This window comes from Lates calcarifer, linkage group LG12 (assembly GCF_001640805.2).
Source record: "Lates calcarifer isolate ASB-BC8 linkage group LG12, TLL_Latcal_v3, whole genome shotgun sequence".
Lineage (NCBI taxonomy): Eukaryota > Metazoa > Chordata > Actinopteri > Centropomidae > Lates > Lates calcarifer.
Genome location: NC_066844.1, coordinates 13,639,177 through 13,665,954, shown reverse-complemented (window position 1 = coordinate 13,665,954; position 26,778 = coordinate 13,639,177). Strand labels below are relative to the sequence as shown.

The window sequence follows — 26,778 nt, the reverse complement described above, 5'->3', positions numbered from 1 at the left end:
ACTGAACTGAGTATTTCTAAAAATGTTATAAATGAAATTGTTGTTAAGCTGACACTGAATATCAACAGATCCATCTTAATGACAGCTGAGCTGACTCCCTTTGCAGGTCTGGTAAAAAAAAAAAAAAAAAAAAAAAAAAAAAAAGATAAAGATTTTAAGATTTTAAGTGGGCTTTGGGTTGGAATTGTTTGTCAAAATATTACCAAGGTGAAGGAAAACCTAAAATAAACCGTAAGTGGTCCCTAACTGACTAACAAAAATGTTCAAAGGCAATACAAAACAGAGATTAAACTGAAACTGTGGATAAATAAAAGCCAACCAGTTTACAGTTCAGCCTCAGAGAAGAAATTCTGGGATTTGGGTTGCTATAACAACATGAGCGAATGTGTCTTTAACCAACAGTGCATCCACATTCAGTTGCTATCACAGCACCTGCATTATATTGTTAGTCATCTTCAGTTAGTGAACCCATCAGTGGATCCAACAGCTCTCCCACCCTTAACTCTCCGTTACCAAGAGAAGGAGGCATCAGAGCATCTCGGCTATTTACCCAATGAACGTAATTACCATTGGCTACTCACACGAGGCCTGCTAACTGATGTGATAAGTACCTTTATACTTTCATCTTCCTTTAGTTCCCTTTTTAATTGCTTGGACTCTCTTTGAAACCTAGCTGTGCCTTCTAATAAAGAAGAAAGCAGGCCCAGCTGTGAATTACTGATTGTTGTGTTGGAGCCGGTGCTGGTAGTGAAACAGGCCTTGTGGTATTGTTGTGTGTGAGTGTGCGGTTGGGTGTGTATGCATGTGCGTGTGTGTGTCTGTGTGTGTAGGGGTGGGGGGCAGTGAGGCATGCCTTTTGAACAGCAGGTGGTAATTGAAACAAAACAAGGGCTGATTAGGGAAGCGTCTGGCAACTCATGATCCAAACAGCGAGCCGCGGAGGAGCCCAAACACAAGAGCCCTGGAATAAAGTGGTCATCATCTAATTAACAGAACACATTTTAATTACCGAGTAAACCAAGCAGTGCAGTGTGTCAATTTAACTGATGTGGTAAGTGCCAGTTTACAATATCAGAAACAGACAAATAATTGGAATCTAATTACAAGCAGGTCTATTGCACACCAGTGCCTGCAGCCCATCTTAATAAACAAATTTTTACATCAAACCATGAATAACAAACACTGCAGGACTGCTAATTGCCTCGCTGCAATGTTGGGAGTTTGCCAGCTTTGACTATTTGACTGAAGCTCTTGTGTGAATGGATGAGGCTGTGCCACGCTTTAATTAGAATAAAGTGAACAGCAGCCATCCACATTTGTTTTTGCAATCTAACAGAGCTAAATAATATGACTGTGAGCTGTGTGGTGTCTGTAGGGCAGGACAGAGCAACAATAGAGTCTCTCTTTGGGGTTAAACAGCAACATTTGTGATTGTGATAGAAAATGGACAGAGATCTGTTACTCAAAGGGTCAGTTCACCGAGTTTACAAAAAGAACATATTTTTCTTACTTAGTAAGAATAATATACTTAATAGTATGTGGCCATATAGTTTTGGTTTTAGTGCCCAGGCTTTAAGATCTTGTAACAGTCCTACCTCAATGACATGTTAAATGTGGAGCTCTCAGCACTTGGAAAATTTGCCCATTTCAAGAAATCTATGGAAGCCAATTTCTGCCATGAAGTGGGAAAAAAAGTTCATCATAAATTTGGCATGATCAAAATTTTCATTCATGGTAAATCAGAAGTAAATCAGAATTATGATGAGTTAACATTTTTAACATACCAGGGGTATTTTTTTTTCTTGGGGTTTTTTTCTTCTTCTTCTTTTTTTTTTTTTTTTTTTTTTTGCCTTCCAAGGTATCGCCGTCCACATCTCTGATTTGTTTGCTGATACAAACAGATCTGGTGCTGTACTTAATGTTGACCCAGTTTCCATGGTTAGAAAAAAAAATTCAACCAATCACAGATTTGTAGTCAGGATTAAGAATGGGAACTTCCCACGTATCTAGCTACATCACAGAAAAACTGCAATAGGAAAATGAAAACGGATGATGATGACAGAAATAGCAAATCTCATATAGTCACACTGTATTTCTTCAATTAAAGTTACAAACATTTGCAACTGCAATCTCAACTACCATGTCGAGATGAAAGAAATTACGGGAGACGTGAAAAGTCATCAACACTTCTTTATAGAATCAGTGTCCTTATTAGACTGCATAATTGAAAGAACACACTGTCAACAGTTTTTCATAGGGACTATTTCTGCGGTAGAGTCATTAAAACAAACTTAATCCACAGACCGTAACAGTGCGGTCTGCGGATTAACCGAGTCATTGTCTCTGGGTAGATTTTTCTCAATGCTGTGAGCACCACAAGTAAAATTCCACTGACTTGAGGCTCGAGGTGGGCGGATCGATACCTAAACTACTGATACTGAAAATGTTTTCTTGCAACTTTTCGCAGTGCATGCATGATTCGCTTCTCCACTGCTGATGTGTGCACGCACCTTGTTAATTCAGAGAATTCAAGTCAAGTAAAAACACACACCTATTTTAGCTCGTAGGCAGGAATCAAATAGAGAGGGGAAAAGCCACACACTCATAACTCAAAAAGCAATCTTTTGTTTCAAGGTCTACAGATCGACATTCGAGCACATTGCCTTTAGTCAATCTTTAGAATTCGAAACAAAGACTGCACCAAATTTATGTTGTTGTTATGAGTGTGTAATTCAGAGAATTCCCACAATATACATGTTTTATTTAGTAAAAGTAAAGAAGGCAGATCATCTGGGGTGAGGAAAAAACATCCAGAAGCTGCTTTTAAAAGAAGATAAATCATGACATGTCTCTTCTTGATATGATAGAACTTCACTCACTCTTATGATAAAAAAGTATCAATATTGGTACTGATATTGATGATTCTGGCCATATGGTATTACTTTGGTGTCTAGATGCCACTGAAGGTACACTGTTAGATTTGGATACTGGACTTAAATGTGGAAAACTCAACATTTTGGCCTTGAAGTTTTGTGTGGTTGTGATTGGTGTGTTGTCTATGGTCTACAAGGCAATTCATATTTATGTGTTGAAGGCCAGTATTGGCTGATCATGTCACTGTGTCAATATATCTACAGAGACCCACTGTTCCCATAATATTTCATCCAACTTTATGGACTATAATAATATCATATGTTAGTGCCTCTCTGTAAGTTACTGTGCGATTAATTTATGTGAATGCCTCTGTTAATGGCTGATTTTTTTTTTCAACACAAACACTTTCCATTAGTGTGAGTTCCCTCTAACTTTATGTTATCTGATCCAGTTTGTGATCAGTGTCATGAAAACAACACAGACACATGTGAAGCTGGAGCATCCAGTGAAATACTGCCCACAGAAAGATTGCTGTGATTTTATATCGTTTCCATTAAATCTTGTCTTTCAAAGGCCTTAATTAATAATACACTTGACATTTATGTTTTCCAGCAATAAGCTAAGCAAGAAACGATTTATGTCACCTAAAGCTTTTTAACAAATCAATGCAACTATTTGTAATTGCTTGTTTCACAAGATTAAAAGTGCTTAGACTTGATCTTTGTCTCCTGTTTAGTGGCCAACATGACCTGTGCCTCTGTCGTAAAAACCCAAGTCCTGGTCATCAGCATTAACTCCTGTCACCAAATCCATATCGCTATTATTTCTGGAATTTTAATGCTGTAAGAATTTATAGCTTATCAAATGCAGTTACCTAAATTGCTGTTAGGAAAAGACAGTTTAACTGTCTCTTTTTAATTACAATATAATTTAATGTTGAGGCTGAGATGAAGACTCCTGCAGCAGATGACAAACACAGGTCTGTGTTCAACTGTTCTGCAGGTGGAAATGATGAAGCACTGAAAGGTGCGAAACTGAAACATTGCTGCTCTGTTCGCCCATAAACATGGTCATATATCTGGTAATATGAATTTGTATCAGTTGTTCTCTTTGCTTTTTGATGCATTGATTCCCTTAACAGTAGATGACAACTAACCAAAAAGGCTGTGTTTGGTATTTAAGAGTGTTATGAAAGCTGCAAAAAAATGCATCTTCCATGTGCAAGTCAAAATAAAAAGTAGCATAAATGTATTCAAACTTTGGATGACTCCTTAATCCTACATTAACCATTAACCATCAACCATCCATTAACCATTCTTCGGTCGACACTTAAGTTCAATTACATGCGATATAATCAAAATGAGCAGCTCAGTGTTGCCACACTGCGCAAAACAGATACAATGAGAGACTCAAGGAAACGATCTGAACAACCAGCATTTTATTGCATGTTTAGAATGCTCACGTCAGTCATCGCCACTGACTACAACAGAGTGGTCTGCATCAGACAGACAAGGAATGATGAGGAGGTTACAGACTGATGGAAATGATGAGCAATAATATTTCTCTCTAAAAAAAAAAAACAGGAAGAAAGAAACTACAGAGTACATCTTCAAAGAAAAAGAGAAAGAAAGTCAAGCTGCTGCAGGATGAGAGCACCGTGACAGCTCTTTGCTGCTCCCCACCACCCCCCACCCCCTCTTCTCTCCCTTCCTCCAACACCCCCACCCCACCCACTTCCATGTGGTAAAAAAAAAGAAAAAATGTGACGTGAGAGAGGGAGAAAGAAGGGGACGGAATGACAGTGGGGCTGGATGGTCGGTGATGGATGAAAACAATGGTGTTCTTAGTTCTGGTGTTGGGGTGTGTATGTGTGTGTGTGTGTGTGAGGGGGAATCTGACACCACACGGCCGCAGTTTGCAGGACGTTAGCACTCTGAATCTCTCACCTTTGACCCGCCTGCTGTGCTTGGTTCGACTCATTTTTACAATGACCCTTGAGATAAAAATATAAATATCTTGATGCCAAAGAAAATGTGTGTGTTTTACCTACATGACGTGGATGATACGGACACATCTTTGATGCGAGTGAAGTGAATTTCTCCGACAAAAAAAAAAGGAAATAAAGAAAAAAAAGACAGCATTTAACAATATTCTTTACATCTTGGCACTGCATATTTTTCTTCTTTTTCCTATTAATTTCATATAAAATATCATTAGATTGATACACCCTTATATTATTACTGACCACTTAAACCATACCCTCCTCGCCCCCCACTCCCACCCCCCCAATCTCTGTGACCCTGGGATTAGTCATGCAAGATATCTCCGTCTTGTAGAGGAAATATACCTGTCTGCCCTTTTTCTCAGAGCAGTAATCTTTAACATACAGCCACAGAAGGCAGTGGTTGGACCATCAAAAGGAAGTATCAAAAAACAGCTTAACACAAAGAGGGAAAAAAATCTGTACAAAATGCTTAGGTCAATGATAAACAGAGAAAAGTCTGTTTTCTATATTACAGTTTAAAATCCAAAATCGGGGATAATCTCCCCCCCAGCCTGCCCCTGCCCAGCTCACCCAGATGTCTGCGAGGATGATGTGATTTTTTTTTCTGTTTTTTCTTTTTTTTTTTTTTAAAGCAAGGATTACTAAGTAAAATACATTTGCAGCACAGTTTGCTATTCCAATACATACAGCAGTTTTTTTTTTCTCATAGCTATTTCATAGTTAATACAAAGCAGTGGCGATAAAGCAAACATCATAACACAAATGTATTTTTTGATCATAAAAAAACAAAAAAAAAAAAAAAAGAGAGAGAGAGAGAGAGAGAGAGAGAGAGATAGAGAGAGAGGGGAGAAAGGACAGGAAAAGACAAAGGCTATACTGACATGTATGTACAACCTAATATTGGAACGCCCTTAAAACAACCCATCAGAGAACAGACTTTGACAGGATGAATGGTGCCACACACAGCTGGGTGATATCTCCATGAACAAAAGGCCTGAGGTTTGGATTGGTTTTTGGCAAAAAAAAAAGAAAGAAAAAAGGATGAAACCTTTAAGATAAACAAGCTCTAATTTCAGTTTTCTTATTATTTTTTTTGTACTTTTCTCTCTACAGTATCAGACTACACATGCAAGACATACAACTGAGTGCAACTGAGTGAAATGTTTGTTTATTTTTTCTTCTCATTTTAATTGAATCATTCCCTATAGCTTTGAAATGAGGTATGCGTACTAACGGTTTTCTCATGCTGTTATCTTTAGTAATGTCAAGCTACACATGCTGAGAATGTTCTAATCTACCAGCACTTTTCCCTCCTTTTTGAATACCAAACAAACCAGCCAGATGACTGGGGGGTTTGTGGACGAGCTCGGCCCTGTTCTCACGATCCTAGCCCGGCTGTAACTGACCCATCCCACAGCTGCCTGGATATTAAATACATCTTCTGGAAACCACAGATTGCCCTTTTCCTTTTTAGTTAATGAGCGGTGAACTTAAAAAAAATAATAATAACAATAACAATAACTGCCATAAAGTACCTTGTACCCAGCTTATTAGTTGACAGGAGTGTTTTTTAATATAAAAAGTAATAAGTTGACAGAAACTAAACACAATCATAAAGTCTTGCCAATCTTAACAAAGACACTAAAACCCCTAAAAAGTGGCATACAATCATTTCAAAGGATACAGATGTTAAAGGAAAAAAAAAAAGAAGAGAAACATTGAATCATTGTGTGGTCCAGTTGAAGTATAGAATCCATTTCACATTGTTCTCTGCAAAGCTATTTTTCCTCATCAGCTTTATCTACATACCCTTTATGTTGCACACATATCTGCTCCTGACCAAAAAGCTCCCTTTTCCACTCACTGGCCCCAAAGACAAAAAAGAAGAAAAAAAAAAAAAAAAAAAGTTTCCCTAATTTGGTCATTGTGTAGTCAGACTGTCAGCGCTTCCCATTCAGATTTTGGTCACTGCAAAACATTTAACTGCAGCTATCCTGTTTGAGACACCCCCTTTGGTTTTTTTTCCCCTTACAATAAAAATGAATGAAAACACCAGTTTGAGGAGCAGTTCACCCTCGATTCGGTCTGCCACCGGCTCGATCGCGGCCGCTGGGATCGTCCGATGGAAGAGAATGGCAGGAGACATATTTGGCCTTATCTGCTATTGCATGGAACACACAACATTGACTTTGTAGTTTATCTTTGGTAGTCACAGAACAAGATAATAAAACAACACCAACAACTAAAAAAAAAGCCAAATAAAACATAAAATAATAATAATACTAATAATAAATAAAAAATTAAAAGTGGTTGATTGCAGTCTTGAAATTAATGGTCTCTTTAAAATTTAACTCTACCAAGGCTGGAATATTTTTTGTTGCTGCATCACAAAACCACATGTGGATCTCCCTCGGTTCAGCACTATGGACTACAACTATTGGCTTTTTGGATGACACTGAACATTGAGGTCTCCACACTTCCTAAATGGCATGTACTATACGTGGGGGTCCTTTAACGATGGCTGTCAAATGTTGGAATGTGCAATGTTTAGGTCTTATTGCAAGTTGGGAAAATGTTTTGTTCCCTTGAAAGAAAAGAAAAATGAGCATTTCATCTGGTGTGCAATTATTAACACTCACTAAAACTTAAAACTTAGTCATGCGCGTGATACAAATAAAACTACAGGGAATGCACGTTTATCTTTCGAACTCTGAGTGAAATTATGGCGTGGAGAAAGCAGACACGTTTGATTAACAATGACAGTTGTGTTCAGGAATCACAATTAGTTGGTCTAAATCATTATCTCGCCGGCACACACCTGACATTTTCATTTTGCTTTTTCGAAAAAAAAAAAAAAAAAAAACCCGGAGCTTGTAGGTGATCAGAAATTCTGTTGCAGCTAAGCATGCTCTGCCGTGAGGGGCTGTTTTAAAGTATAATTTCATAAGGATAAATCATAACCTGCATGATTTCTCTGTCATTCATTCGCATCTTAAATTAAGCTTCATTGATGCGTGGAGAGAGCCTTCATTATGAGTAGTGCATCGCCAATGGACTTCATGAGAAGGAGGGGGGAGGAGGAGGAGGGAGGGAGGCAGGGAGGGGAGGGAGTGAGGGGTGGGCTACATGTCAAGAATGGTGACTTTTTTTTTCCTTTTTTTTTTTGGAAGATTGTGGAATAAATGACAGGAAAACACTGCTTGGTATCTGACATTCTGCTTCGTGTGTGTGTGTGTGTGTTTTAAAAGAACAACATGAAAGGAAATCATAAACATTCATCATCAAGTGCTGACCACACAGAATCTCCACAGCATGGGCATGAGGTCTGATCAGTTTAAAGAAATAAACAAAACAAAAACATCAATAACAGCATTGAATGATGGAAAAGACACATTATGTTGATATTTTATAACCTCTCAACTCCCCCCAACAAAAATAATACACCCAAATGAAAACATTATCCCTCCCACCCTAGATGGAATCAAACCAATCAGAAGTGTTGAAGGCAGTGACAATGAACAGAAGTCCGCACTCGCTCTCCCTCTCACACACGCATACACACGGTGTAAATTAAACGTCAGTCATTCTCTCTCTCTTTCTCTCTCTGTCTCTTTCTTCAGTTTGTGGTTAGATGTGTGTGTGTGTGTGTGTGTCTGAGGGGGTGGGGGGGTGGCAGAGAGAGAGAGAGAGAGAGAGAGAGAGAGAGAGAGAGTGTGTGGGGGAGAGACCCCCCCCCCCCCCCCCCTGCAGTCCGCAGAGTGCAGTGCGTCCCGGCTGCACAGCGAGGGTCTCCCAGAGTGTGACCGCAAACACGTCGCCCGTCCCCCCGTACCAAACAAGTCCGTCCGACACATGAGTAGAAACGAAAAGTTTTCACTTTTTTAAGCTTTTACTTAAATCAAAAGTAGAAAGGAATCAGAAAAAAGGAACCTCATGTGAGGTGTATTCTGTTTTTTTTTTTTGTGTGTGTGTGTGTGTTTTTGCTATGTATTGTAATGGCACTAAAAAGTTAACTTGGAAACATTTGAGAGCTGTCATCAGTGGCTGAGACTGCAGTTCAGTGTTTGTTATCTGCGGAGCGTCTCCGTCTCCCAGATGACCCAGACTGCCTCAGCCTCTGAGGCTGGGGGAGGGAGGGGGTGGGGTGGTGTTGGTGGCAGGCGGCGGCGCTAGCCTTACAGCATGTCGTCGTGGCCCTGGTCGTCGTCGTAATCTCTGTGGTGATCGAAATCTGGACTATGATTGGCAGTCGTTACCAGGGAGAGAGGCCCTTCGTGGTCTTCGGGGTCCAGTGGTTCCTCCTTAACGCTGATGTGATGCCTGGAGGAGAAGAAGAGATTTTTAAAAAAAAAGGGCTCCAGTTAACTTTCTTACAACCCCTCTTTTTTTTATATATAACCTTCCACACATACGCAGGCACGAAATGTTACAGACCTGTGCTGATTCTGTTTATAAAGAAGGAAACAGGGGAACAAAAACAAATGTCTGGCTACAGTGAGCCTGTGAGTGGGGGCCTCAATGGTGTGGATGATAATTTCAGCTTTCTTTTGAGGTATTCCAATCCCGGCAAAGCTGCAGGCTTTTTATTTTCATGGCAACCGACAACAGGGTATTCACTTAGAATTGATAAATGAGGAAGATTAACAACGTGAGACGAGGAGAGGAGAGAATGGACTCTGCGGAGCGAGTGGGCTGCCGCTGTCAGCCTCCTGGTGGCGGAGGATCAGTGGCGCGCTGTGTGTTCCCCTTCCTGCTCGTTAACATGCACAACCTGCGAGGCGGGTCTCCAGAGGACGACCCCGAGCCGGCTTCTATCATTAATCAACTTCAAGCAAACACAGCGACCAGACACCGGCATACATGCTTTAAACTCCAGAATTAATGCATATTTTCAACCAAGTGTCAATAAGAGAAGAAAAGCGCTGGCAGGAAAGGCGCGCGAGGAGAGCAGCGGCAGCACACTCGGCACAACACTGTGATAAGAAACAGAGCCCTTATGAGAATAATAACGCTGTCACTTGTAAACAAGGCAAAAACATGAGCCCCCTCCCCCCCCCCTCCCAGCTTACAGCCTGGGCAAAAGAGCCACTAAAGAGATGAGATCTGCCAAATTTCTCATTACAGAAGCAGAGCAGGAATAAAGCGCAGGGGGGAGAGGAGGCCTGGCTGTGGCAGAGAGGAGGAAAAAAAAACAAAAAAAAAAAACATTATGAGCAGCTGCAGGGGACTTGCCGCTCTAACCTGCGGTGCCAGGCTGCTGTAGTGGAGGTAGAGCGGTGTCAGGAAGAGGCACCGGGCTCATTTACTACAACAACAAGGGACAACTGGCACATTCTTCATCACCAAAGCCCACATTTGATTTATTCACACCAGGACGTCTTGTGTAATTTGCAACTATTGTGATGGAGACACTTGTATGCTAATGAGCTGACATATTTTGGTGTAAATTATAAAAAAAAGGGGAAAAAGTAAAGTCAGCTTTTCTATCATTTTCACATCAAAGTAACTCCACAAGTGCTGTAGCCTCAGGTCTGACTCTGTGGCTGCGGGGCAGACATGAAATTGTTATTATTATGCTATTGAACTGCATGCTGATTCTACACTTTGCTTATAATTAGCCTTCTCTGGATACCTGCCTCTTGTCTGGCTGTTTAAGAGAAGTGCTCTGGTTTCTTCACGGTGTTAAAAAGCTGCGTCCGATCAGCAGCGCACTGGCACATGTGGAAAACACATGTTGTTACACAGCTAACAGTGGTACTTGTATTAGCGACAGTGTGAGCCAGAGTACCACATAAGAACAGGGATGTTTTTGCACATGTTAGTTTATGGCTCATTCCCTGAGCATAAGGAGACCTCCAGAGATCGTGCTACTGTATATAACACATTTAATGCTCCATCCAAAGGCATGAAACAAGGGGTATGTTTTGTTAATAAGAGAATAAAGTTCTTTAAAAGCAAAAGAAAACAGTTTTAACTCATTTTGTACTTGCATAAAGCTTATAGACATAATTATGGAGATAGAGTAAGTGAGCTTTATCAGCCTAAAGATAGAAGCAGAGGGGCAGAGGGAGAAGCAGGCTGCCTTTAGGCCAGCACACCCATCCTGTCTCTGCCTTTCCTGTTCCACAGCCACGCTCAGAGCTATGTTCACAGTGATTAGGGATGGCACTTTCCTCCATTTGGCCAGGAGCTCATTACTGCACCTTTTTTGTTTTCAGGCAGAATTTCCCCCAAGCTCAGACATTTCAGGAGGCCATCCCCGAGTCTACCCTGTGCTGCACATCGGTGGTCTGCCCCCACATCTGGAAACGATGCGGCGTGTGCTGTATTATTTTAGGCTTCAAACAACTTAGCAGACACTCCTATACAACAAGTGAACGGGGAGCTGCGGTTTCCAGGCCGACCGCAACTTTCCTACATGAGAATCTTGGATGATGTCCTCCAGACTAATTATGCTTTTGTGTTGTTTTTCTTTCAGCGGCTCAGAGGCGTTTCTGAATGTGTTGCAGCTCATGTTGCACCGTGTCGGAGCCAGCAGCTCTGTCACTCTGCGTTCTGGCATTTTATAAATATTTTAACAAATTGGAATGCTGATTATGGCGAGACTGAGACAGACAGCAGGACACATAAGGGAGAGTTCATAAACTTGCTGTTAAAATAACAGAGGGGCTCTGGTCTTTTCTTCCTGAACGGTTCGGGTGATGGAAGCTTTGAAAAGGTGGAGTTTCCTTTTCTGCAGGGAGGCCAGCCACAGCTCTGGCCATGACCCCACGCACCACTCCAATATCATCCCTCTTCATTTTATTTATCGTCCTCTCTGGCATTGTTTCTGTTTCATCTGATGCCATGCGTTTTGGGTGGGCACTGAAATAATTTTCTGTCTACATCTATTTAGAGTGTTAGTGTTAGTCAGTGGAGCTGAAACTCTTTCCTTTTATTCTCTATTCTTGCACAGACTGCGTTGGAGATAGAAAGTGTGTGTGCCACTCACATAGCTGGCAGGGGCGAGCGTCCCGGGCTGCTGTCACTGCCGTTGCTGTTTCCATGGTCCATTGCTCCATTCATCTCCTCACGGATGGCGTTAGCCAGGGAGTTGAGGGTGGGACTTCCAATGGAAGCAGTAGTGTATAGAGGTATGTTGTTTTCTGCCATTGAAGCCTGAAAAGCAAAGCCCGAAGCATTAAATGTGAAACGGAAGAGAGTTGTCAGCACTTTCTCAGTTGCCCATCACTCTTTTCATACCAGAACATCCACGAAAAACAAAACCTGGGTGACTGGGCGTATGAGATGGAGAGAGATGTTGTTTTTTTTTTTCTTTTAAAGTTCTGAGTGAGGCAGCAAAAGATGAAGTCACATTTTATTTTTACCTGGAAGGCAGCGGAGAGGGCCGGACCATAGCCCAAGCTGGTCTGAATGTTCTTCACTAAGGCTGGACTTCTGCAAACAGAAAAATTCAATTACAACCACAGACTCATGTCTCACCTAGCATTGCAATCCTTGGCTACAGTATCTTATTTCATAAAAAGAAATCAATGCACTTTGTATAAGGACTAAACACATTTACTGGTGTAGTAATGTGGATATTAAGGCTACAGTTCTGAGATGTTCAACCACTTGACAGTACCACACAACTATCACCACTTTGCAATTCATGGCAAGAGGGACTAAGTTGATGGAGTAGATCTTGTGAAAGCATGATGGATGGAGAGCTAAACACAAAAAGCATGATGGCAACAGTGAGAGGGGGAAGGGGGAGGGCATGCAGGTGGGGCTGGGGGCCTCTGGAGTTTGCAGTGCAGGCGGAAGTGCTTACTGTACGAGCAGCTCGTCAAAGTTCTCATCAGTGGCGTATTTCCGAGGACGGCCTCGCTGTATGTGGCGGCCGCGCTTAAACTCCTCATCATCAACAGTCCAAAAGGACCCAAACTCATCCTCTACTCTCACAAAGCACTTATGCAGGGAAAGGTTGGTGCGAATGGCACCCTGGGAAAGCAAGGCAGCCGGGGGGGCAAGAGGGGTAGAGGGGGGTGGGGAAGCCAGATGCAGATGCAGTGATCGACAGCACAAACAGAGCACGGACACACAGACGGACAGACAGACAGACAGAAAGAAAGACGACACAGGGAGGAGGGGAGAGGGTGAGGATCAAAATGAAAATAAGCCATTGTGGGGTATGAGGCATCACCAAAAGGCTTCTGAAAGCATGAAGGGGAGGCACGCCAAAGCAAGCGGGGACTTTGGACGTTATGGCACACAGACAATGAGATGGAGTAGCAGCAGCAGCCTCTTCCCATCAGTCAACGGTGAGACAGACGCTAGACGGGGCTCAAAGGGCCAAACCTACCCACTGATCTTTTGAGGCCGTCTCTTTTGGAACTCTATTTCGTCGACTGTCCACACAGCCCCTTTTACGTTTTCTACTCGCACAAAACACTTGTGAAGACTAAGATTATGCCGGACTGCATTCTGCAGTTGGTGTAAAGACAAAGAGAGAAAAAAAGAGGTTGCTTTCAGTGTACAGTAAATATGTCTGCATGGGAAAACTTTCATTTCAACAAAGGAAATATTTTGACAGGCACTGGATGAAACCTGAATGAAAACAATAAATAGACCAGAATGTTATTGGCAGTAAATGGTCATTGAGTTTCAAATGACTTAAACAACACAAATATATTCCTTGGTCTCCATGGCAATAGAGTTAGTGGCAAGCCTCTCTGATCACTCTGTACAAATGGACAATGTGAGATGTTGAACCTTAACATTTCATTCCTGATATTTAACAGAAACTCAAAAAGGTTCTGGTCATTCAAGTTCCTTTGCTATGTTAGGAAAAAAAAGAAGCATTAAAACTTAAACTAAGGGTCCACCCCCAATCGTTTGGCATGAGAGTAGCCCTGTATATATCACTCCCTTATTATTTCAGGAGCTATAGTGAGTGCTTGTGTATATACTAAGTGTGTGCGTAGAGGGAGAGAGTTGTGGAATCCAGTGTTTATAACACCAATGTGCCCCTATGGAAGGCCTGTCAGTAAGTGTGGTAGCTGATGGAGGATGGGGTAGAGCAGGGTGGTAGTAGTGTATATATATGTGTGTGTATGTGTGTGTGTGTGTGTGTGTGTGTGTGTGTGTGTGTGTGTGTGTGTGTGTGTGTGTGTGTGTGTGTGTGTGTGTGTGTGTGTGTGTGTGTTGGGTCTCATCTCACAGATCAGCTAATGCTTAGAAGGGGCTTTCAGTGCTTCATCACCTCACTTTCTCTGACTCCAGTCATTTCTGTGTCTTGGTTTTCGTTTTGTGTGTGTTTGTGGCCTGATAGAAAACAGAGCGTTCCCTTCTGAAGTGAGTGAGAGGGACTCAGCCAGGAGTCACTGGCAGAGCGCTGCTATGTTAAACTAATGCCACCCACCACCAGAACATCCCCACATATTACAGGGAGATTGTTTTTTTTTGTCTTTCTTTTTTTTTCTTTTTTACAAGAATGCACATATTCCTCTCCTTGGTTTTTCGATGTGGTTCATATGTTTGTTTAAAGGGTGGTTCATTTGGACAGAATAAGTGGAGGATTGTTATGTATTTGTGTAAAGGTTCATTTCTAAAGCTATTATGCCTGGCTATCATTTAATTCTCCCTATCATCAACACAATGTCTCCTTCTTCTCTGGTGCTGATTTGAAAAAGCAAAAATTACCTTCCACGTCGCTGCGTTGCGCCTGAAATATGCAAACATTCGTGTGAACCAGTTGTAGATTTCGTTTAGTGTTAGCTGCTTTTCTGGAGATTCGAGGATTGCCTGGATGAGGAACAGTGACAGAAACAAACATTTACAATTTTGCTCCTTTCACAAGATGATCAATAATTCACAGGTTGCACGCAGGATTGTGTGTTCCTTTGGGAAAAACACAGCCAACAGCAAAGAAACTGTCTATGTAAAGTGTACTCTGTTTAGAAAAGTCTTCTGCACTTTTTATTCAAAACGGCAGATTTGAATATATTTTCCTTTGTGGGTGTAAATGAAGGGCAAGCGAAAACATTTCTCAGGCAGATTACAGGGCAGCAATTATGGCCGGCTCAGATTAATTCCTGAGATCCCAGATTACTGCGGCCGAGCGATAATTGACTGGCCATCTTAAAACAGGTTCATCCCTACTGTTGTGTGAAATGAATTTGGTAATAATCACAGCCACTGAAATGCTTAATCAAATGCAATTGTCATATGTGGATGTTTTTTAGAATCCCGTACGCATTCTTGCACTCATTTGAAGATGGTTAATCTGCTCCTCTTTTTAAAATGTATTCAAAATTGAACAAGAAACGAATGGAGAAAGAAGTTGAACAAAAGTAGTTTGTGACCTTCTAAATGGGTGAACTGATGTATTTCTGCAGGCTGGTGAATGTTAAAGTTTCCTGATTAAATAGATTAAAAGCTCAAGCAGAGTCCTTACCTGTCTTATTAGTGAGGCGTATGTGAATGGTGGTCTAACATCTGCATTCATGTAAAACTCTTTGTTCTGACTGATATCTGTGAACAAACACAAACAGTGTCGACATGGAATAAAATGATCAGTTGTCAACAGTAATGTCCTATCAGAGGCAGATAACACAAATTATGGCATGATTACATGGTTGTGTGTGTATACACAGATGCAGTCTGTATGGTTATGTGGCAGATGAGTGTGCTGTTTCATGCATTTATTTGCACACGTGACCGTGTGTGTGTACATGCCGCAGTACCTGGAGAGATGGGCATGTTGTACTTTTCTGAGTAGCGCCGTCGCATGGGGCCCACGCTGTGGAGGCTGTTGGCTGTGATGACGGAGTGGGTCTGGGATAGAGGTGTGAGGGGCGCTGTGGGCGTGGTGGGGGTCTGGGGCAGGCTCAGAGGAGGAGAGGCCTCAGGGGCCGACTTAGACAATGTGACGTTGGACACCAGGTTGAGCTAAGGAAAGGAAGTCAGACCAAGACCAAACAAACAGAGAAACACAGGCAGACAGGAGCTCAGTTAGTCCTCTAATTACCCGTGTGTCGCAGACGCCTCATTGACTATGCATATCTCCTCTCTAATTGCAGGCGGGACCTGAGATGATCCATGAACGTTCGCTAAGTGTTTGGAAAACAACCCTGGAGCCCCGTTCCTCCACTCTCCACCTCCTCCATTCTTCACACTCTGCTCTCTCCTCCCTCCCTCTCTCTTGCTGCCATGTCAGGCCTGTTCCCAGCTTTCTGTTTCACCGCCTTTGTTTAATCTTTTGTCCCGTTTGGACTACAGCCCCCCCTTCACCTCATCCTCCCACTGTGGGTCTACAGCATAGTAACTGGTGAGGGTTGAGTGGTGAAGGAAAGATGGGCGGCCCGAGCACGGCTCTGAAAAATGACAGTGTGATTCTCACCTACCGCTGAGCAGCCCTGCTAATAAGGCAGCCGGAGGAAGAAGCCAATCTGGGCTAATTACAAGCTGAAATGTTATAGTGAGGACTCTAATTAGGAGCTGCTTACGGAGGTGATCTGATGATTAACTACTGTATCTGACTGACCTCCATCATCAGGGCCACGACGGCCATGGTAAAGATGGTCTCACAGTATTTTCATGCACAGCCTTATGTTGTTAAAATTTTCAATTTTACCAGCCGAGGCCTGTGTGTGTGGATGGGTTGGCTAAGGAGAAGGAGGGATTTAAGTAATAATGGCTACAAGGTAAACTAATTATGGCAAGTGTTCCAAAGGTATAGCATGGCTTCCAGCAGCTGTGGCGGCTCCGAGCCAAGTGCCAAGCCTCCGCACTGAAGCAGCAGTCAAGTGGAAAATTCTAGCCTGACCCTCTGCTCCAGCTATTAATTGGCAGGAAAACTAATGACACATATACATATTCCCACAAAATTGTTCTAATTGCTAATTTGCCGAAGGAGGCCAGTTTCCAAATTAAACATGACTTCAGACTGTGAGAAAAAAGAAAGAGGAAAAAATACAGAAAGACAAATAAAGAGCTAGAGAAAGGGAGGACAGTGTGGGTAGGACCCGTCTCATCGTTGACATCAGCTGTTGATTACGAGGGATCAGATGTCTAATTTCTGCTGATAATGGTAGGGAGGTGATGGTGGTTTTTAACATCTGACTCTACACAAAAATCCTGTTCAGCCACCAAGTTACTAATAACATTATTAATGCTCATCACCAATTGGTATAATATAGATATCAGAAATCTGACACTATATTTAGTTTTATATTTTTTTACACATATTTTTATTTGATTAAAAAAATAGACATTTCCTAATCATTAAGTTGCAAACTGCTCTGTCCAAAAATAGTGACATTTGTGTTTTTTTGACTCTCCCACTTTAACAGACATGTGTCCAAGTCCACACAATGTCTATTTATGTTTTGGAAGCTGAACTCTGCCTTTTTGGCAGAGTCTGCCCAAATAATTTGGATTATTGCTGGGATGCACAAATGTAGACTACATCCTCACCAACAGTAGCAGAAGACGTGTTATTCTAAATCATGAACAAAATAAATCACACTTGGGCTTGCGTGTTTCTGACACAATGCTATCAATAGAATGGGGCTGCGGTGTTGACTTCTCTTCCTGTGGATTAGCAGGCTTTGTTTCATGTTTCATCCATATTCCCTGGCCATAAACACAGAGAGGCTTCAACAATAGGCCAGACAGGCTGGTAATAGCCTTGCCTTTGTTTGCCTCACCATTTGGGCTCACTCCAGTGCCTAGACAAAATGAGACTTCAGACTGAAATTAATTAAATGGTAATTGGTGATCTAATTATACTGGCTTTGACTCGGCAAGCTGCTAAAGAAAATAAACAAAAAGTCCCTCCTTAATTATGTATGGCGTAAAAGGTCAGATTTCTGACAAGAATGCTTAGTGACACCGAGTGCAGACACCCACCCACACAGAGGCAAATACAAACACACATACACAGGCATACGCACACACACCACACACACACAGAGACACGCACTGCTAATGTGGCACATTTTGTTTTGATCTTTCCCCCCGCCCCCATCCACCTCAGAAGAATAAAATGAATCCTGTTCATTTGACGTTGTGCATGCACAGTATCAGTTTGTTTGTCTTTAATTATAACTAAATGTAAACCAGCAAACTCATCTGAGCTACTTTGCTATGACAGTTGGCCACTTATGCATGCCTTTATTATATGCAACAGCACAGAACAGCAGAAAAGCAGAACTAGCAATTATAGCAAGAACACAATTGTTTCTTCAGAGTGGCTCTGTCTCCATCTCCTGCATCTACTCAGAGGAGGGATTCCTTTTTTGGGGGGGAGTGGGGTGGGGTGCGCGCTCTGATGCTGCAATCTCACTAAAGCCTCAGTGAGGCCATGGGCCCTGACCTGTGTAAGTCCACCACTCACCCACCCGAAGCCAGACATATTTATCATAGTATTTCATAGCAGCTCCCAGTAGGCAAAGTGCGCTGGAGAATGGGAGTCTATTTATTTGAATAAAAATCCCAGCTCGCTCCCCTTGAGAGTGTTAACGCTGAGCTCTGACACAGCCATTCTCACAGGCCCCGGGGAGAGAGGAGAGGTAGCGAACTCAAGATGCTATCTGCCGCCGCTACCACTTTTCATATACAAATGTCCCTCTGTCAGAGCCCTCGTTTTGCACTCTAATCTACACAATCAGTGTGTGTGACACAGGCACAGCTTTAACAGACAGCCTATTGTCGTTCAACATCTCAGGGCGCTTTATGTTGACTGGCTGCGCCGTGTGGAGCGCACATGCAGCCTCTGCACGTCAATAGCCACCTCTCTGACTGTAAATAAATTATCCAAGCAGCACAGTGTGTTCAGAGACAGGAGTCCTGCATGTGTATTGTACATCTGTGCGCGTGTTTTCCGATTCACGCCCTCCAGTAAAATGATCTTTACACATTTGGCTCTGTGAATGAACTGTCATACAGACTGAAATATGGTGGTGAGCCCCCTTCTTAAACATGACAAAATAGCGCAGACACTTAAATGCCGTATGTTAAGCCCTTACCCCTATAGAATAGGGATTAACCAGTGGGTTTTATGGCATGGCATATATTAAGAGTGATAAGCATGATGTTTGGAATGTGTCACAAAGATAATAAATTGATTTGCTGTTACATTTATTAAAGATTTCAGTTATTCACCTCCCCCTACCACATACACTCCTTGTATTTTTGTTTCTTTTCACACACTGCAAGATTTTCTTTTTTTTTTTTTTTTTTACAAAATTACCTCTGTTCATCATCCAATAAGTTTAACAGTACAATCTGAAATTGTGATATTGACTTTCCTGCCAAATTCAACTTAAACATTTAAAGTTAAAATCGAAAAACTTAAAACTGAAGTGAAAAATGCTGTTGATACGTTTAACCTTGACCTATTGGAAATATCAGAATTTTAATGAATATACTCAGTTGTTTCTTTTTTAGTATTGTTTCATTTTAGCCATATTTTTTCTTCTTTTTTTTTATTTTGATTATTCAACATTTGTAAGATCTGTTTGGCATCTAATAAATGTTTATTTTTATATTTTGTGCTATCTGGCAAGAAAGCACTTTGAAAACTTTGAAAGCACAAAATATTATATTTCATCCATTTATAAAATATAATATCTGTTATCAGTTATTATTATTTCTATTTTCCAGTGCTTTCTCATCTTTCTTCTCTGCCCAAACAGGGACTGGCTCTCTGAAAGCTGAGATGGGGGCTGTTACAGAGTGTGCATCCAGTTCATCACAGACACCAAATTGAATCTCGGATGTCAGCAGATGTGGTCCAAACAATATTTACTGCCTCCCTCAAGAGAACAGCTGTTTTTATTTAGCAGATAAATAAGAAGATGGAGGAAGGATTAATGAATACATGTGTGCCAATTAAGACAAACAAAAGGATGGGGGAGGGACGAGAGAGAGACGTATGACAGGGTTGCTGCTCACCGGCTGTGGGGTGGCTTTGGGCTCTGTGGACTTGACATGAAGGTGCGTCATCATGGCTTGCAGACGCTCTTTGTCTTTCGCTAGCTGTAATGGGAAAGAGAAAGAGAACGTTACATTTTTATGAACAAAAGGGAAAAAAATCATTTTCTGTACTTTCATTAATTCCATACATTCCTTTCCAGTGAGGGCATCTCTCACAATGAGCATGTTTGAACAAATCCATCTTTTTGCTCTTGGGACCATCTAATTATTTGTTTTTAAAATGCTTTTGGAAGCTGTCAACAATTTTGCACTTGAGACAATCAAACTGCTGTCTCCAATTCAAGGTTAAAGTATACTGCGTCTCATTGCCAATAACAAGCCTAGGCCCCTTCTACCTGTCTAAAACTCAGCGCTGTGTTAGCTGCCAGCTTAAATTATGGTGATAGGCTGCATGCAGAGGAAATCTGTCTCTGATAAACCTTCGCTCTATCCCTCTGGATAATACAGCACCAGAGCGGAAATAACAGGACGTTGGTATGGTGTAATGTTTGAGAAACTGAACTCTCATTGTGTAAGGTTAACATTCTGTAAACCACAATTGTTTTATAGTCATTATCAGTCATTTTTGGGTATTATGTGGCTAATATGTAAACCACAAGTGAATAATACATGAAATCTGGAATACATTACACTTGATCCTTGCTGTGTTTGCTTTGCAACTGTAGCAGTCGCTAATTAATAAAAATACAGTTTAATGAAATGGCTTATTTTCCCCTGTAATACTAATAAATAAGTGCAGTCTTCCATTAGCATAGTGGTCATATTCACCATTTAACCCACCATTGTCACACACAGACACATATACAGTATGACTCAGTGGCCATTATAAAGCCTCCCTAATGGAATGGCAGTGAAGCTTTTTTCTACAAGTACATTCTTAATGTATAAATGCACATTTTTTCAGAAAAAGACCATTCAAGACCAATCATAAGGGACAAAGCAATAAAACCACTGATTACTGCATCAACAGTTTTTTTGTGGGGGGCCTACAATAACCTTTCTGTTCCCATAACTCACTCAACAATGAGCATCTCTCATTTCACTGAGCGTTTTACTGTTGGTGCCAAATAGTTAAAAGTCATAAATAACTTTAAAACCCAGTAAAATTCAAAATGTAATTATCTTCTCTACTTAGCCCCGGGTCCTTCATATATCTTTTCTTAGCTGTCATGCATACATAACACATTTTTAATGACTGGTTACTTACAAATGTACAAAATTATTTCGTTCTGCCCTCACCCCCACTCCCCTCTTTCCATGAGTGACCCCATGACTGATATCAGACGGACAGGGAGGGGTTCGGCAGACCCTGAGGAAGTGTCAGGAGAAGACGACACATAAATATTTGGGCCAAAACAAACGCTGAGACAATACCTGCAGCTCCAGCTGTTGTACGACCTGCATTTGCACCCGACACTGGGCCGTGCTCCTGTCATCCAGGGCGTGCTCATTGTTAAGATGCCTGGAAAACAGAAAACAGAGAACACACATTTGACTTTCACCCTCTGTAGCCTTTTAGATGTAAGAAACAAAAGTCCTGTGATGTCTGGTTTAATGACACAACCTGGTAATTGAGTAGCACAACACACAAGAATATATGATATCATTTAGGCAAATATTATGCAGAGCTTCAAGGTAAAATGAACAGCATCTTGCAAGATTACACACACAACGCCTGCAAAACCAGTGGAAATACTTCTTTTAACATACAAGAATGACACTCAATATTTCATGACAGTCATGTCTGCTTCAACTTCAGCTCACAGATAAGAGGGATGATTGAAGAATTTCAGGTTGGAGTCCTTTGCTAAATTATGCACCAGTTGCCTGATGCCATTTTCTTCATCACTGCAGGTTCCATTTGCCTCGTTGAATTTGCCCTTTTTGGTTGTTTTTTTTTTTCTTTTTGTTAATCTTGTCATTAAAATTAAGAGAATTCAAATTAAAGCCAGACCAAATGCAGAGGACAACAGGACGATGAGATGGGATCTGTCACAAACTTGAATTATGGATATAATTATATGTGATTATTTCATACAGGGGAAGATGTTCTCTTTTCCTGTACATTTATAACTAATCTAAATAAGTAGCTTGCCGGGCAGCAGACAGGTTTTTTCCCTGTGATTTATATAAAATGGTGGAGATAAGGTTCACGAGTGAAGGAAATATGATTGGAGGAATTTTATCAGCCGCCGCATGAATTACTGTTTGAAAATGCTTATGCAGGGGCATTTCATTAATCATTTAATCATAATCCGAGCAGGATGTTTGAACTGATTTCACAAATACCCTTTCATTTCACTACTTCATTATGCTCGCTAATGGATCCAATATATTATATATATCATAAATTATATCACATCTTCGGTGACCATGTAGGTCACTGTCACCAAGGCATGTCTGTGTGTGCTCATGGTGGCGCCGGCAGATGGGAGAGAGGTGTGTGACGCGTCTGCCTTTTTCAAATGCACTTTTTCTGTCATTTACTGCAAATCAAAAATAGCCAGAGTCAACCTGTGAAGGCACAGTGGCAGCGCTGGCGTTATGATGGCCCAATAAATTTGACGCCATTGCTTTATGTACAGACAACACATTTGTGCATTAAACACTGCATATACACTCAGAAAATAGACATGTGAAGGGAAGGGAAAATTGATAGTGCTCTGCTTGAAATGTGAAAGTTTCACTCCAGCTGCTGCATTTTCAACCTTGAGGTGAGTGATTTAAATCTTTATAGGAAACTTAGCCCCCCACCCCCCTTCAGGTCTTCCCTTTGTGTTTGGATAATACATTTTTTTTAAATGACTGTGATATACATTCAGGCCTTTCATGTTAATTATTGTGGCGAAAAAGAAATTAAAAAGGCATATTTAAAGAAAGCGTGGGCAATAGCCCCTTTGCTGAAATCAATTCAGACTTCTCTGGGCTTTCCATTTGCTTGAGTCAAATAAATGCCCATTTAATTAAGTAGCTCAGAAAATGAAACTGGTAAACATTTCAGGACATCTTACTAAATTTCAAAGAAGAAAATAATAGGTAAAGACGTTTCAGCTTCAATTTAACTGGCACAGACTGAATTTTCAATGAAGGGTGGCCTACGTGAGCAGCTTTGGAATTTCTCTGTTCATAGGAGACATGTGCCCTGCTTCTTTTCATCCTTTGTTACATTCCACTTTATTTCTTCTAATGACATGGAGAGTCACAGTGCATAATTAATAGGAAATGAAATATTCAAATGGCCCTAATGCAGCCTTGAGAGGAGTGTCTGGACACGGGAGCAGGGGATACGGGGAATTGACATCGAGAGAGACTATGAACGTTGGCATGTGTCACTTTCTGGACTTCAAATGAAGCCACTTTTAAAAGCTCTCTGGCAGGATGACAGTCCCTAATGTAAATTGCCACAATAAAACAAGTTAAATAGGCATTCCTGTAACAGTCGGCTTTTACATATCAGTTAGTTTTCCTATCTTCTTTTTTTTTCTTTACAATTTCTAATTATATAGACTGGACCCAGAGCTTAAGGCTGTCTCTAAGGAAGGTTTATCTTCACTCCTGGGTGGAATTTTAAATTAAATGCACATATCTTTACAGTAGTATTTACATTTGAAATGCATTGAAAATTGATGTTTAAACATAATGATGATTTTTATTTTCATACTTACTACAGACTGCAGCTGTTTAGATTTAGAAAGAAGAAAAAATATTCTTATTTTATTTTACATTACTTTATGTTGGGCTTATTTGTGTGTGTGATTTTATTTTTAATTTTATAAGTCTGCCTTATTTGCAGTGATGCAGGGCTGCATTACTTATAAAACAATTACTACATCGTGTGGAGGTGTGAGAGATAAGTTTTTGTGGTTTCAGCAGACAGATAGTGCAGCACTAGAGGGCACTACAGTGTTTCACTAGCTCTGACCTCTGACTGGACACTGAAGAGAAGGGTCTTGACCCCTATAAAAACACCAGGCTCCGCTATGAACTCAACCCCACCCTTCTGTATGCTGAACCCAAAAACAGGAACAGGGATTTGGTGCTTTGTATTTATCAAGATAGTGTGTGTAGGTATGTAATGTTTTCTTTAAAAGATAGAATAAATACACACACAGTTTAAAACAACATTTCAGTCCCGTGTTAGTTGTTACTGTTGGCATGTGGAGCTGAAATCTGGTTGACGTTAGAGTCCTCCTCACCTTTCTTTCTTTCTGGTACACGGTACACTGTGTTCTGCTGACTACACAATCACAGACACACACATACATAAACACTTCTCTTCACTTATATTTTCAACATTTCTCCTAACCTTAGGAGACTTTTGTAAAAGCATTATAATGCCTGATGTCTTTGTTTTTATTTTTGATTCTTTTTGGAGGCCTGCAGTATCAGTTGCTGGGTTTCATGTGGAAGTGCTTAAGGGTTTGAGAGTTAACACCTTGGTGAGCTGCTTGCACTCTCGCCTGCTGTTAAACAAAGGCAGCTTTGTGGAGACTCTCCCCAAATGTTTTCTTAACATGTTCCAAGCAGTTTGAGCAGGCAACTAAAGTAAACAAGATGTTGCCATGATAAAAACACTTGTAAAAACATAGCAGAGTGCACTTGGAGACTTTTTCAGGCAGAGCTCTACCAGGCGCACTGAATTTAATTCCCCTCTCTTCTATAAACAAAGGGTGAGGCAATGTCAGAATACAATAAATAGTGATGGATTTAAAGAGTCACTCCCAAAGCTGAAATATGTGTGTCTATGTGTGAAAGAGAATGTGTGTGTGTGTATGTGTGTGTAATGCGTGGTTTAATAACTCAGTGTCACAGGATGTTTATTAAATTGAAATTAAAGAGAGTAACAGCCTCTTTTTCATCCTGAACAGAAACTGTACTGTACAATCTAGTGTGATAAGCTTTTCAAATGCAAACTATGCACAAAGTGGATTTATATAAATGATCAAAAGAGGATTCAAAATGTTGACAAAGACAGTCAAAACTTTCAGCAGCCTGTGAGGCCGCCCTCTGCAGCACCTTTCTCTCCTGCGTCTGTGAGGAAGCTGTGTGTTCGCTGAGCGCTTGTTTTAGGATAATGGAATTGTGTCATATCTTGTTTAAAGTGCGACTAATCTGGGGTGACAGTGAGCCATTGATCTGCTGCCACAACGCAGATGTTTTCATCCTCTCCGTAACCATGGTGCTGTTATGTGTTGGATTACCTAGAGCGCGCTGCACACCGGCTTGATTAGTAAACCAGGGGTCTGACTCAGGCAGGGAATCATGGTGCAAAACAAAAGGCCTGTGTCAGGCTAGAAAGAGTCAAACCTATTACACTGAAAAGATGCTACACAGCAGGTGTGGACTGTGGCTGAAGTTCCCCAGTACTGTATACATGGTTAAATTTAACATAGTGCTGAGGTGTGGACCAAAAAACAAGTCAAGAAGTAAAGCATGAGAAGGGAGCTAGAAAAAAAACAGAAAGACAGAAAAAGCTGAGCAAGACAGTCAGATACACACACACACACACACACACACACCAGTCCTCCTGTCCAGTGACAAGGGCAAACATGCAGAGCGCCCTAAGTGTGGGCTGCCACAGATAAACATCCTACCGTTGTTTGTTTGGGAAAAACGGCCCCCGTCACCATGGGAACTGCACTTATCACAGGAATTAGAGGCCCATGCCGTTCTCAGAAGGAGACCCCGCCACAGTACCCTTGTCAAGAGAGGGCCAACCCAGGTACAGACTCTCAGGAATAACAACCAGCTGCACCTGTAGTGCCTTTGAGTTGCCGGGGGGTCACAAAATGCGTAATCGACCCAACACGAGGACACACAAACTGTGATAGAAACGCATCTCGGGCTATGACTTTTAACTTACTTGAGGAATGACTGGAAATCATCGAACACTGCCTCACATCCAGGCCACTTGCAAACCCCATGACCATATAGAGGGTGACTGTGGGGGGAAGGCTCTTCTAGCGTTGACCTGGAAGAGAAATTCACAGAGAGACAGATGTCAATAACAATAACACATCACAACCTTTCTGAAACACAAACACATTTACAGGCCTGTGGTCACAAAACATAGCAAGAGGTCAAGGATGATGGTGTCTATGGTTAAGCTGATGCCTAAGGTTAGCACCTCCCTGTGTGTACTGTCTGTTGTTTCCACTTGAAAACCTTGACTTCTACTTGATCTGTGAGCCTTGGTCTGTGTGGAATCAGTGTACCTGTGTGATCTCTGCTTGCTCCTCTCAGAAAAAAAAGGGGACTCATGTTGTGAAAGCACAACCAAATCAATATGTAATTATTTAGTATCACTGAGCCATGTTACAATTCACTTTGATCATGACTACAAGGGGGGCTCCCTCAGTTGCAGTTGTTTCTGTGCTGCCCACTGCATCACGTCCCAGAGCCCACCTGGAGCAGTCTGTACCGCAACATGAAAACTCCCAAAAGCATCAGGCACTTTCACACCATGCACAAACTGTAAACATCCCCCGCCTGGTATCAATTTATCTACTGACCAATCCATGTCACCAGGGGCTGACAAGCACGCATCTTTGGGGAGCGTATGGCTTCATACAATCAGTCTAAATAGCGGGAACATCCCTGAAAAACAAACTTTACAACATCTTCCATATGGCGAGAGGCGTGCAACCACAGCTAACCACAATCAGCGCTGAGAGAAAAGCAGCCTGTGTGGAGAGGCAGTGTCTGCTAAGAGAGCGAGACAGGCAGCCATATGGACACGGGCACTATACAAGACACACAACTTTCAGCTACAAGAGCCTGGGGGACTGGCCTATATCGCTACCACCTGTGCTTCTGGTGGCTCATGAGCACAATGCTGCTGCTTCTCTTCTAGTCTGAGCCCTGCTCTCTAAGACAGTGGGCCAGATAGGGAGATTCATTACACCACAAACTGTTGT

General features: G+C 41.5%; 1 protein-coding gene across 10 annotated transcripts in view; it reads right to left on the bottom strand.

Annotated features, from left to right (window-relative positions):
• Positions 1 to 4,297: 4,297 nt before the first annotated feature.
• foxp1b (forkhead box P1b) overlaps positions 4,298 to 26,778 on the bottom strand; it is a 150,336-nt gene continuing 127,855 nt past the window's right edge. For 9 of the 10 annotated variants that reach the window (XM_051074689.1, XM_051074692.1, XM_051074694.1 and 6 more), the window contains 10 exons: positions 25,725 to 25,832; positions 21,236 to 21,323; positions 19,820 to 19,903; positions 15,607 to 15,811; positions 15,318 to 15,394; positions 14,564 to 14,665; positions 13,224 to 13,345; positions 12,247 to 12,316; positions 11,871 to 12,037; positions 4,298 to 9,199 (listed from right to left, as the gene is read on the bottom strand). In XM_051074689.1, coding sequence (XP_050930646.1) covers positions 9,055 to 9,199; positions 11,871 to 12,037; positions 12,247 to 12,316; positions 13,224 to 13,345; positions 14,564 to 14,665; positions 15,318 to 15,394; positions 15,607 to 15,811; positions 19,820 to 19,903; positions 21,236 to 21,323; positions 25,725 to 25,832 — 1,168 coding nt within the window. In that variant the 3' untranslated portion in view covers positions 4,298 to 9,054. Of the gene's footprint in view, positions 9,200 to 11,870; positions 12,038 to 12,246; positions 12,317 to 13,219; positions 13,346 to 14,563; positions 14,666 to 15,317; positions 15,395 to 15,606; positions 15,812 to 19,819; positions 19,904 to 21,235; positions 21,324 to 25,724; positions 25,833 to 26,778 lie in introns of those variants that run through there. The other variant, XM_051074697.1, reaches the window with a different exon arrangement.